This window comes from Montipora foliosa, chromosome 1, assembly GCF_036669935.1.
Source record: "Montipora foliosa isolate CH-2021 chromosome 1, ASM3666993v2, whole genome shotgun sequence".
Lineage (NCBI taxonomy): Eukaryota > Metazoa > Cnidaria > Anthozoa > Scleractinia > Acroporidae > Montipora > Montipora foliosa.
The window spans coordinates 5664836-5677335 of NC_090869.1; the positions used below are offsets into that span (position 1 = coordinate 5664836).

Below are 12500 nucleotides of genomic sequence, written 5' to 3' on the forward strand. Positions count from 1 at the left end.
GCGCCTTATAACCGAATAACTACGGTAGTTAGACAATTTCTATAAGCGGAGAAAAGAACCATGTAATTTTTAAAGAACCTGCTGTGATGTGTCAGTGGAGAAGTCAAATGAAGGCATGGGTTTATCAACTGAGTTGATATCATGGTAAATTGGCCACCGTAAAGAAATTCAAAAGCTGATGTTTCGAGCGTTTGGACTTTGTCAAACCAAAGATTTGCTCTACTTGCTATACGAATAGGCATTTTCATACAAATCACTGAAAACAAATGTAAAGATTCAACGCTCCTCTATTATTATCTTACATATACATGTGTGCCACGACAAACACCTAAAAAGATATTACCTTAAATGTGACTATGCAACCTTTTCTTCTAACATCCCAAAGCTGAAAAATAAATACACCAACATGGTAAGGAAAGGCAAAAAGGGCAAAATAGATAATTGAAGACATACAAAAGTCCAGGAAAAAAGACAATTTAAAATTAAAGGACAGAAGAAGTAACATCACAAATTAATATAGCGTTAAAAACTGCATCGCTAAATGAAGGTTGGGTACCTGGGTATGTCCAGGGGCTTCCACTGGAGGCCAGGCAGCCCCTCGACCAAGTGATCCTCCTATAACCAGCAATCTCCGTAACCCAGCCACGAGCCCCCAGTTATCCAGACACCATCACACTGATAAACAGTTGAAATACAGGGGGGGGGGGGGGGGGGGAGACGGAGAGCAAAAACCCAACTGCACAAAGTGGCTGGCAAAATGTCTGATGAATTGCCATGTGATTAAGCCACTGAAAGAGCATGCAACTGTGCCAAACACTGCTGACCACTCTTAGATGATCAACTGCTCCACTACAGCTCTTTGTACATTGTTCACTTTTTTAAAAGTCCTGCATTTAACTGCATTATACATGTACATGTAACAACTGTTGATGTCAAGCAGAAACTGACTGATTTCTCATGTTTTCCTTTAATTATGAAATAGGCACTTGCATTTGACAGACATGTACTTGCAAAACTTTGTAATGTCTCCTGGAAAGTAAAGGTTAAAGCAGCTGCAACAAATTATCAAGCCATTCTAACACTGTATCTATGCAAGTTCAAATTTCCATTCATGAAGTATGTTCATGTAAGTACTGTGTTAGTCTACTCACTTTGACATTTGTATCCAAAGACCCAGAAGCCACAAATTCTCCATATGGGTGGAAATCTATGCCTCTTATGCTGCTCTTATGCCCGGTTAGAGTTCTTACAACTGAAAGGACAATTGTTTTGCTAAAAAGTACAAACACTAACTAAAGGAAGACCCAAAAACATTACCCTGTTAGTGACATGCACAAATAGCAAAATTTGGTGCTTGCTAAGGTGAGCCACGATGAAATTGCCAAGATTATAATTAATGAAATCATGCTGAGCTCATCTTGATTAGATCACCATGGGAAAGGTGCCCTTTTGCCCTTTCCAAGAGCAAGCAAGGGTGGAAAGCAACCAAACAAAGAGTTGCTGTCCAACTGTATTATGTACATGTAAGTGGATGCATGAAACAAGTACAAATATCAAATGCCAAACTGGTTTGACTAGTTCAGATGTTGATGTTTGCCCTGCATTTGTCACATACAAACTCCTCACAAGTTCTCAGTTGTTTTGTAACAATTCACTTGCCAAAAATATTGTGCAAAAGAGTTGGATAATAAATAGCTTATTGGATGATTTAGTGTGTAGTATCGTGGGATATTTCCACTCGTCTCTTGTATTTTGATTTGTCCTACGGGCTTGCCAAAATACAGTGACACTCGTAAAATATCCCATGATACTATACACCAAATCATACTGATCACCAAGAACGAGCGGTAAGACGTAAATGTATGTAAGTATTTGCTTTGTCGCGAATGCCAACGTGTCAGCAGTACTTCGCAACAATTGTCATGTCTATGAAGAAATATTAATTAAGGTTCCAAATTCCTTGAATACAAACACACTACTCTTACAAAGGCAAAGAACCATTACATACATGTAGCAGATGATTACCAGTCACAAAGTCAAAAATGAAATCCATCACCTCTTTCCACAAGTGAATTAGATTATGTAAATTGTATGAAGAACAAAGCATGTGAATTGGCTGGACCTTAACAATACTGCCTTCTAATGTACAGACTGAAATATTGTCAAAGCCTATGCAACAAAAGAAACCTGTTTTGCAGCACTGCGTTGACTTTAGCCAAGCTCTAATTACTTTATTTTGTTTATGGCCATCTGATAAACATAATACAGATCTACATGTAAGCTTGGATAGTACATGTAATTCAGGAACAGACTGAATCAAGACAAGGCAAGGCAAATACTGCTTAAATTCAAGTTGCCAATCTTTGTCCAAAATACAAGGAAAGGTTACGTTTATACAAACATTGGCCGTGTAGCACTATATTTTAAACAGAGTTAACTGAATAGAGTGTAATGTGAAGTGCTAGATTTCAATCCCATATGAACCATGTGAGCGTTAGCCCTACAGATGGAAATGGGCCCACACAAGGACAGAGAAAAACTCTGACCAGGGTGGGAATTGAACCCACGACCTTTGGGTTAGATCTCCCCCGCTCTACCGACTGAGCTACAAGGTCAGACGGAAGCAGGCCGTGGGAAGTGAAGATGTTAAAGTCACGGCAATGAACATGTACAAGTACAAGGAAAAGTTACGTTTATACAAACGTTGGCCATGTAGCACTTAGGCTCCTAGGTGACTAACCATTTACCGGTACTTACTTTTTGCAGCTTCTAAGTCCCATATCTTAAGTGTCCCAGACTGAGATCCTGCTATTACTAAATCTTCTCCACTATTAAATTTGACATATTCCACAGGACTTGTGTGACCTGAAAGTGTCTAAAATCAAAGGGAAATTCACATAGGTAAACAAAGCCTGGAGGCAAAGGAAAGGAACTTAGCTGTCCTTGCAAATATATTATAATAACGATACCATATACTAAGAGATACCGGTAATTAAGGATACCTACAGTATGACATGTCTTAGAGTTATCTGAACAACTTGTAAAAAGTAGAAGTTATTATTATTATTATTATTATTATTATTATTATTAATTATTATTATTATTATTTATTATTATTATTATTATTATTATCATTGATATTGCCTGCTTTACAAGAGACGTCTTCATCTAGTCATTCTAAGGTGGTTAAACAAATATGATGATAAAATTATTTGTTATTGGGACTTTAAATAAATGTCAACTTTCTTTCTAGATTTCTGTAGTACCATGTGTTACCCACATGGTACTGTATTTGCAAAGTTATATAGAATTTGATCTTTCTTTGATCCTCCAATTCTTGGCATTATCTAGCTGCTTCCTTATTTCAATCAGAGCTGAGAAAAAGACAAAATATACTTTTAAAAAAATAAAGCCAGTCACAATTCCAGATACATTGTACCATTTCCTCACCAGGATGACATTTGGTTTCCCCACAGCCCACATATTGACTTTTCTGTCTTCTCCTCCTGTCACCATAACACGGGCTGATGAGGGACCCACTGACAGACAGGACACGTTGGAACCATGAGCCACAAACTCCTCTGGAAGGTGGAAGGGAAGAGGTTACCTCAATAGCCACATTACAAAATTATTATGATCAAAGATGCTATAAAAGAAACTTGTTAGAGCTTAGCCTGAATCTAGGTATTAAAACTAAATTCCATGATAATATTGCAGTGCTAGAAATAATTTTTCTTATTCACAGGACATATGTCCTTTCAAAACTTCCTTTTGGTTGGACATTTGCCAAATTGGACCGGACATAATTTATTGACTGACAACACCTTGAAGAAGCGAACTCAAGATGTGATAATGAGATGTTCAGTCATCGTGTCTGATCATAATGTGAAATTGGCCGGACATTTTCAAAATTTGGTCAGACAATGTCCGATGACCGACTGTTATTTCCAGCACTGATATTGACAATGGTCTTGCCATTTTTTCCACAACGTAGAAAACGAAATACCAGTAATTAATGCCATTTGGCATGCTAGCCAAGTACTACCTGCATGTAGGACAGTTGTCTGTTAAAAACTGTAGTTTAATGACCTACAACCCCGTACATAACTGTCAACAAGATGATTTACTACCCAACACAAATTCCAATCACTGTTGTGCACTACTGAGTTACTGACAAGACAACTTCCAGTTTGTCGCAGTCTTGTTTATGTTTACTGCGTATGACATGACAAGCCGGCTTGGGAGTCAAGGGGTTAACACACTTCGATGTACAAAAATAATAGCGTCAGTGTTTTTCAATTCTTGCGTCATAGACTGATTTTCTACCATTTTTTGTCTAAATTCCCAGTCAAAAACACTATTTTAAACTTTGATGGAAGATAATAAATGTGAAACCCAACATATGAAAAATCGCTGACATTACTTGGCTAAAAATTTATCTCAAAATCACTTGCTAAAAAATTTTTCAGAAAAATAAAACCCTTGTAGATTAAACTTCTAGAATAGGACTACCTGTGTTTGCTTTGAGAATCTAATATAAAAAATAACATTCAAACAAAAGAGTACTTTCTTGGGTTCAAAAACACATCCAAGACGTCCTGGAGAATTACAATAATGTTTATTTCATTCTCATAGCATAAATACTGGCAAAATAAGAACGTTTTAAAAACCTGACACCTTGAATCTACATGACGAGACCTTAAATGATGACATATAGGTGAAATTGTCAACATTTGACATTTTAATTGTATATGTAACTAGGACAATCATCAGAAGGTAATTTGCATTGCTTAGCTTACAGTTACAACTTGTTGTTTTGTCATTGTTGATGTGAGTTAAGACTTTCTGCCATCATTTTTGCTGACTTAATTATTAATGACAAATTTTCAATGAGAGTACAAACATTGGATGTTGTACAATGTGAGATTTTATTCTATTCATATAATTTTAAGGTTGTACTTGTGATTCCTCACCACAATGGTAAAGAAATAATTCAATCGTTAAAAATGTCGAAACGAGATCTGTTTTAAAAATTGGCCTACAAAACAGATAAGCCTGTTTAACTATTCCCATAAATTCCGTTACGTTATCGATTCAAATGTACTTAATTTTGTTTGAACTAGTTGAACACGAAATTATTTCTTGGTACAAACAACACCATCATATCAGAGACAACTTGTTTTTACGGTTGATCGACTTAAAATGTTGTTACGACACGCTGGTTACCACGGAAAATTCTTTTGTCGTCACAACATGTTCATGGCCGGCAGTTGACAATATAAGTCCTAATCAAACGACAAATTTATTGGTGATTTGACCATCAAAGAAAACTCCAAATCAGAGCCTAAAATGGAAAAGAATAAAATCTGCCAAAGCTTTCCGCACTTCAAGTGTTAGTCGAAGGATCTTGAGTGTTGGCATTCAAAACGGGGCATGATAAATTGAGAGTTATTAATATTCGCGAACACATGGCCATGATTCTTAAATGTACCTTTCCACCATTAGTTTTGATACCCGCTTACATCACATACTTTAATTAAAAGAACGTAAAACTTTCATAAGTTAAAATCAAGGTTGACCTTCATGAGAGAATTCGTTTTATCGGGGCTTTCAATCTGATCACGTCAGACAATTTTAACCCGATTATTAGTTATACTTACGAAGTTTCCATACTCGTTTATGCTGTGCCGCCATTCTGTAAACTGTATCCTCACAGCAACCAGACAACAATTTTCCAGATCATAGCTCCGTGGCAACAACAATCACATTTTACTTTCAAAATTATCTTGCCAGATTTTAGTCTTCTCGGAAAAACAACACGATTTATCTACGATTTCCTTGACAAATTTCAATGAGATCGCCACAGTAAACTTTGCGCCCGCTTGCTTATTAACGATTCAGCGATCCCATGATAAAAGAGCATGCGTAAAAGTTACGTACGAATGCCCCAGTCAGCCCTGGTCATATTATTTCTGGTTCTGACCAAAACAAACCGAACCTGGAAAGGTTGACACAACGATAACTGATTCATGAAGCAAAGTCGTTTTGCTCTTTTGTTCTTAATTGGAAGAGAAGGAAACAGGACATTTCATCATGCTAGCGCGAGTCAGACTTCTGTACAACCATAAGTGCAAACCGGGTTTGACGTTACGCAATGCTAATGCTCTGCGACGCCTCGCGTCCTACGTTCAAGGTCAATCACCGTTTCCCAAATCGCGTGAATACTTTTATTACATTGATCATCAAGGGCAGGTATTGTACTTTCTGCCACTGTCTAGTCATTCGGAATAGGTCATGGATGTATGATATTTCCTCTTCATTTGAAGGGTGGAAAAAGCCACACATTAACGTTGTTATTGCTAGATTGTGGACTGGGTATTTGAAGGTATAGGTGGTTTGCAGCCAACCCTAGAGACATAGATAACAACGCTGCAATGTGCAATTACTGGTGGACGAAGAAAAGGAGCTAAGGAGAGATCTTTTGTTTTCGTTCACCAACATGGCGGAGATGACGTAACATGAAAACTACCTATTAATTAATAATTGAGGTTGATTTGCTAATGAGGCAGAAACTGGCTAAACATTGTAAAATTGGTATCTGTTGGTCCATTGACAAGGGCAAAGTTTGGCCTAACTCGATTTGAGGTAACTACAATAATTTATAGAAACAATACCCCCTTCAACATCCTCAACTATTTTCAAAAGTGTGTGAAATAAAGATTGTAATATTAATAATAAAGTATTCTCGTTTGTCTCATGATGTGGTCACTTGTGATGTAGATTGCGATGTTTCGCAAGTGACCACATCGTGAGGCAAACAAGAATACTTTAGTATTACTGTACTTCACCACGATGAATAACGGCAACCTTTGTTACGACAAAGATTGTAATATTTGTGGTAAGGAGAGAATAGAAAGATGAAGAGGGGTAGAGAATGGCATGAGTTGAATTACATGGATGATAGCAATATATTACCGTGTGAAAGAAATGTATATATTTGAAGTGTGGGAGTGCCAGTAGTTATAGACGAAAATGTAGAAATGATTCTCACACTTAACTAGACAATTTAAGCAATAATTTATTGTCTCTTTATAGACACCTGACTAATTCCCATGGAGACCAACTAAATTTTTCAGGTCTCTGTAGAGACAATAATTACTCAAATTGTCTAGTAAAGGGTACATTTTAAGCATTATTACTGCTATTTGTTTCAGCTATTCCTTGATGACACTAAAGTGAAAAACTTTATAACATGCTTTAAAGGTACCCATTTTTTTTCTGCATTAATTTTCAGCACACCCTTGTACTCTTAAACAATCCAAAGACAGTTGCTTCAGTGGAGACTTGTTGTTGTTAAAGATCATAACTTTTTTTTGGTTTTCAGACAAACAGTTCCTCAAGTTTTTCTTCAAAAGAATGAAGACAAATCAAACTGACAGGTACAGAGAGGATTTTCCATTTGTTTCGCCCTGTGGCCGGGAAATGAACTACATTCGCTGTGATGATTTACCAGTTGTTTTTGCAACAATCATTGAAGACCCTGATGACAATAACACACCTGGAGTGTTGACCTTCAGTGGTATAGGGGATATTCTGACATTTCCGTTTGAACCAGAAAAGGTTTGCATGTTGCCAGAGAGTGGTAGAATATATCATCCAGGTCCAGAGAAAGTTGGTGGAGTTGCTCTTATCAAATCTAGCCTTGCCATTGAACTGAGTCCTTATTTTGAATACAGAAAAGGGACTCAAGATAACGATCCACCAACACATTTAAACTGGAAAGGAATCTGTTATGAACTGAATAATTCAATGTGGAAGTATCTTAGGTCAGCTGAAGTGGACAAGCTTATGAAGAGGACAAACTACCAGTAAATCAGCAAAATCTATCGATCTGAACAGAAGATTTTGCAACATCTTGTATAGCATTCACTTTGGTGCAAAGAAAACATTTTCAGTTGTCTTGACCCTTCTTTATTCTTTTTGGTCCACTTTGAGCCTTTAGATGTAATGATGTTTAAGGATTGGGGAAGCTTAAGACAACGGGAATGACACAGTCAGCAAGGGGCACTTCCTGGCTTCTAATAAAACCCCTGAGTACTCTATTTAAGTTTAATTAATTATTTCTTTGTAAATATTCATGCAATAAGTGTACAAATAAAGGTGGTTGTTGTAGTCGTCCTTTCCAAACTTCATTATTTATCATAAAATTTACAAATTAAAAATGAATAAAGCATAAAAAGAAAAATGAAAAACAACTTCAAAAAAGAAAGTACTTTAATTTATAAATAAATATCTCAAGGGCTCTTTTTGGGTTTTCCTTGTTGAACCTCCAGATTTCAAGTGTTTTTGAAGATGAGAAACCACTGCTGTCAACTGGTTCTTGTTTTCAGTAAAGCATAACCAGCAACTAGGGGTTCTTTTAGGTTGCAGAAATCAGCAAACAAAGGAACAGCAAACATACATTATTTTGATAAATGCAATACATGATCTTCATTTTTGCAAAATTAGACAGATTTACATTGCAGAGAATAAGATCAATAATTGTTGATCATTCAATGTTTCAGCAATAGAGGATGTTTTCCGTGTTTCCATAGCCTCATCTAAACACGAGGGGGAGTTGGGAGAATTCGAGACAGTTATGCAAACCCGAGACGCAGTCCAGGGTTTACATAACAGTCGAGAATTCTCCCAACTTCCCCGAGTGTTTAGAAAAAAAAAGTCCTCTATTGCTTTTATAAAAATAATATTTCTCAAAGATTATTCAACAAGTGAAGGAAAATTCTTAATTGAAACAGATTTTCTTGATACATGCTCATATTTCCTACCAACCAATCAAAACGCGTGTCTGACTACATATAACCAATCAAAATTCGTGTGATGTCACAGCTGTGTTTCCATACTCTCATCTAAACACAGATAATGACCAATGAGAGTGCACGTACTATCCTAGTTATTTTATAATTTCAATTTCTGAATGAAAGATATCCTTCTAGAATGTCTTGTGTGTGGATGATTTTTTAACAGTTTTGTCGTTTTTCCACCCCTCTACGGAATGACCCCATAGAAAAATGCCTGATTGCAGCCTATTGTAAGCCCCCTTTTGTCAGCGACTGGTAGTGTTGTCTATGCTCAAGTGACTGGTGGATGTATAAATTGGAGGTTTCATTTAGGCTCCCAACAAGGCAGAGGTAAACAAAATATAAAACATTTGTCCAGAGACAACAGTTACTGCAGGGTTCTATCACAATGCTGGCAGTTAACTTAAAATGAAGTTAAAACGTAGGCCAGGAATGCACCTTAGTATGTGCCACAAATAGATTGGAAAAGAATAAATAAATTAAAGCAGAGATAAATTTCCCCAAGAGTGATTTTTCTGGTCAACACTTGGCTGCACATTAGGTTTCATCCCTCAATTGCCAATCCTTGGCTTGCACCTGATGTCAATGCAGCCATGTTGGTTTACTGAACAATAACGAAAAAGTCTTTTGAAAATTTGACGAGCTACATTTTGCTTTTGTTTTGTACACCAACATGGCCATATAATCATGTGAGTTCAAGCCAAGAATAAATTTTATTGCACTACCGGTATGTACTAATTATTCAAAGACTTGTTGCTTGCCTTTCATTTTCTTAATATTTGGTTTATTTGTTTTCGGGATAATGTTTTGTACATTTCTATAGTCTATTTCTTTGATATGTCATGGATGCCTAATTACAGACACCTATTTTAAATACTTGTCTTGCATCAAAGGAACTAGGGCACTTATCACTTGCAAAAGCAAGGGTTAGAGGGCATAAATCTCAAAAAACTTAAACTGTGAGTTCTTACATGTGTCTATCCCTTAGGATTGAATTCATATCCTACAAATATCACTATCAATACTGTACATCAGATTAAATCACTCACAAGCTAATAAAATGTCGGGACATAACATTTCTGCCTGCTTGTAGACTTCTGCCACTGTGCAAAATGCTATCATTAAAACTTATTTTAAAAAGGCAAGCTTCTCCAGTGTTCCTCAAAAAGGTTGTTTCTTATGAAAATAAATTATTAAGATTAATAATACAATTTTTGAAAACCAGTTTATTTTTCATCAAAATTATGAAAATTTTAGCATAATTTGACTTTAGACTACTAAGCATTTCAGGTGACTTTTGCAGGCATTGTGATGCCACAAGAAATGTAAATGTTGTGAAGCTGGGAACAGCTCCAATGAGACTCTAGCATGACCAAGTCTAGAATATGCCACACACATGATTGGTTTAAGGTGATTAGCGAGTGTTATTCAACTTGGTGCCAATGAAAGTACTGACCTCCACTTTGGTGAACAAAAATAACATGAATTAGTTATGGGTTCAGATGCATTTGTCAAGTTTTGACACAAGACCTATTCCTTATCTAGAACAATGAGACTACTTTTAACTTTTGCTCTCAAAGAAAGAGAAACAAAAGGGTGTGTTAAGTGGTCATTAAAGCCAAAGTTGAGTAAACTCATTCGCTTTAAATTTCTGGACATAATTGGACAGAAGTACTTGTTGGGTGACTGTAAAAAAATACTAGCTTTCTTGTTGGCTGAATATTTGATTGGAGCCTTTCTTCATCCATGATAATCCTGACTTGTGTGCATTAGCAGTTGGAAGACACTCTGGTTTACTCTGAAAAAAGCAGACAAATTCAAGTTACAGTTATCACAACCTCCTTTTTGCATGTGAGATCATTTAGCTTCTTATCAATTCTTAGCCTACAAATCAGAGGCATTGATCTCCTTTAACACTGCTGACAATGAAATACTTTCTAGCAATCCCTGTACCAAATTACATAAAACAATTTAAGAATCCAGTCTGAGGAGGGCCAGACAAGTGCACAATTTGAAAGTAAAGCTGAGAAGTAAACTAACACCCGCTGGTAGTCAGAGGACTTGCCCCCACATAATGCAGATTACATTGCAAAAAAAAAAAATTAAAAAACATGGAAAAAACCTCCATATTTTTTGTCAATGGACATTAGATGAATTGTCTAATAATTATTATTGATTGTGTGGTACATGTAGCTTACTCAGTGGGCAAGTAGTTGGAGAAAATTGCTTGCCTATGTTTGAAATCTACTTGTCACAGACAACCCAACAAGAGTTACTGTCACAGGCCATACCAAGCTTTTTTAGTTGCAAAATAAGAATCCGAAGGACTCTTTCTGATTGATTGACACCAGCTGTAAGATAAACTGCCAAAGTAATAAACCCCATGAGTGCCTTTAAAGATAACCACTTTGCAAAGAATCCATAGGATAAAGAATGGTTCAAATGTTTCCAAGTTGTTATGTTGTGCATCAACTGAAAATCAGTTTACATTTTTTGCTCTAGATTCACTTCTTTCCTTTTTATTTAAACAGTTGTAATCAGAATCATAGAACTCCCACAGGGCTTTCACTTAGATTTCAAGTTGATGAGTAAATCAAAGCAGTAGGCAGGGAACTGAGCACTGAAGAAAGAAACAGCTTGGGAGGGGGGGGGGGGGGGAAAGGGGCTGAGGGGGGTAGAGTGCAGAGTGTTTGAAAGTAGCTGGAAATCAGTCATGACCAGAGACGCATTGGAAATTCACACCACCCACTTGTAGTCATAAACACACTCCCACAGCACTGCCTTTATTGTCCTGATGGCATAGAAATAAGAATGATACACCTTTCTCTGGCTAAAGGAGGACTTAACACAATTATGCAAAAAGAAGTTCTCTACCACTTGCCTGATTCTCAATTATTTGGTTCTTTATTTCATCATGTTGATCAGGGGTAAGTTCAACAAACCTGTTTATTTCAAACAAAACTAGTAATTACAAATTTGTTTAACCCTTTGACACCCAACCTGGCCTGAACCATGAGGAACCCCCGAGAGTCGATGAGTTCACTCACAGAAAAACCCATTAACCCTTTGACACCCAAACCAACTCTCTGTCTAAAGCCAGAAGATTTTATAATGGAGAACCCCCGGGGGTTGATGGGTTAAATAAAAATAAAATTGAAAATAATAATATGAAGCTTTAAAACACGTTCAATCCAGGTTGAATCTTTCTAATTTCAATCAATCAAGAGAAATCCCTGAGACACTTCCACTTATATTATACTACTTGAACTTATATTATAGTATATATTTTTTTTTATTTGACTTCGTCCCAACAAATGTGGGGCAGGGAGGCCACAACAGCATAACCAATTACTGTGGTCCCAAAAATAAATACTAAATTACAAAAATATTAAGCTTAATAGTTAAAAACAGCAAGTTATATCTTTAACAAGGGGTCGGGCCATATTACATTTAGGACAAACAGATTTCCATGTTTTAGGATTGTCTGGGTTGTAAATGTTCAAGAGAGCATTTGTATAATACTCAAAAAGTTTGTTTTTAAACGAAGCCAGTGAAAGAGAATTGTCTCTAATGTAGGTAGGTAGAGTATCCATACCTTATTGCATGGGGGTCATCTGCCAGAGGTAAATGAAGCTCGTTAAG

The 12500-nt window shown here is 36.5% G+C and overlaps 3 protein-coding genes across 3 annotated transcripts in view; 1 reads left to right on the forward strand and 2 right to left on the reverse strand.

Annotated features, from left to right (window-relative positions):
- LOC138007291 (katanin p80 WD40 repeat-containing subunit B1-like) overlaps nt 1-5908 on the reverse strand; it is a 31483-nt gene extending 25575 nt beyond the window's left edge. Inside the window, exons 1-5 of the mRNA XM_068854142.1 lie at nt 5661-5908; nt 3451-3581; nt 2758-2875; nt 1152-1252; nt 344-385 (exon numbers count right to left, since the gene is read on the reverse strand). Coding sequence (XP_068710243.1) covers nt 344-385; nt 1152-1252; nt 2758-2875; nt 3451-3581; nt 5661-5694 — 426 coding nt within the window. The 5' untranslated portion in view covers nt 5695-5908. The remainder of the gene's footprint in view (nt 1-343; nt 386-1151; nt 1253-2757; nt 2876-3450; nt 3582-5660) is intronic.
- A 26-nt stretch (nt 5909-5934) lies between these two features.
- On the forward strand, nt 5935-8172 carry LOC138007581 (UPF0598 protein CG30010-like). The gene is made up of 3 exons (XM_068854619.1): nt 5935-6252; nt 7215-7263; nt 7385-8172. Exons 1-3 carry the CDS (start codon nt 6094-6096, stop codon nt 7870-7872), a joined length of 696 nt encoding a protein of 231 aa, XP_068710720.1. The 5' UTR covers nt 5935-6093; the 3' UTR covers nt 7873-8172.
- Nucleotides 8173-9620: 1448 nt separating this feature from the next.
- Nucleotides 9621-12500, reverse strand: part of LOC138007505 (protein AKTIP homolog) — a 13222-nt gene continuing 10342 nt past the window's right edge. The window contains exons 7-9 of the mRNA XM_068854501.1: nt 12454-12500; nt 11740-11800; nt 9621-10656 (exon numbers count right to left, since the gene is read on the reverse strand). The exon at nt 12454-12500 is cut by the window's right edge and continues 58 nt beyond it. Coding sequence (XP_068710602.1) covers nt 10558-10656; nt 11740-11800; nt 12454-12500 — 207 coding nt within the window. The 3' untranslated portion in view covers nt 9621-10557. The remainder of the gene's footprint in view (nt 10657-11739; nt 11801-12453) is intronic.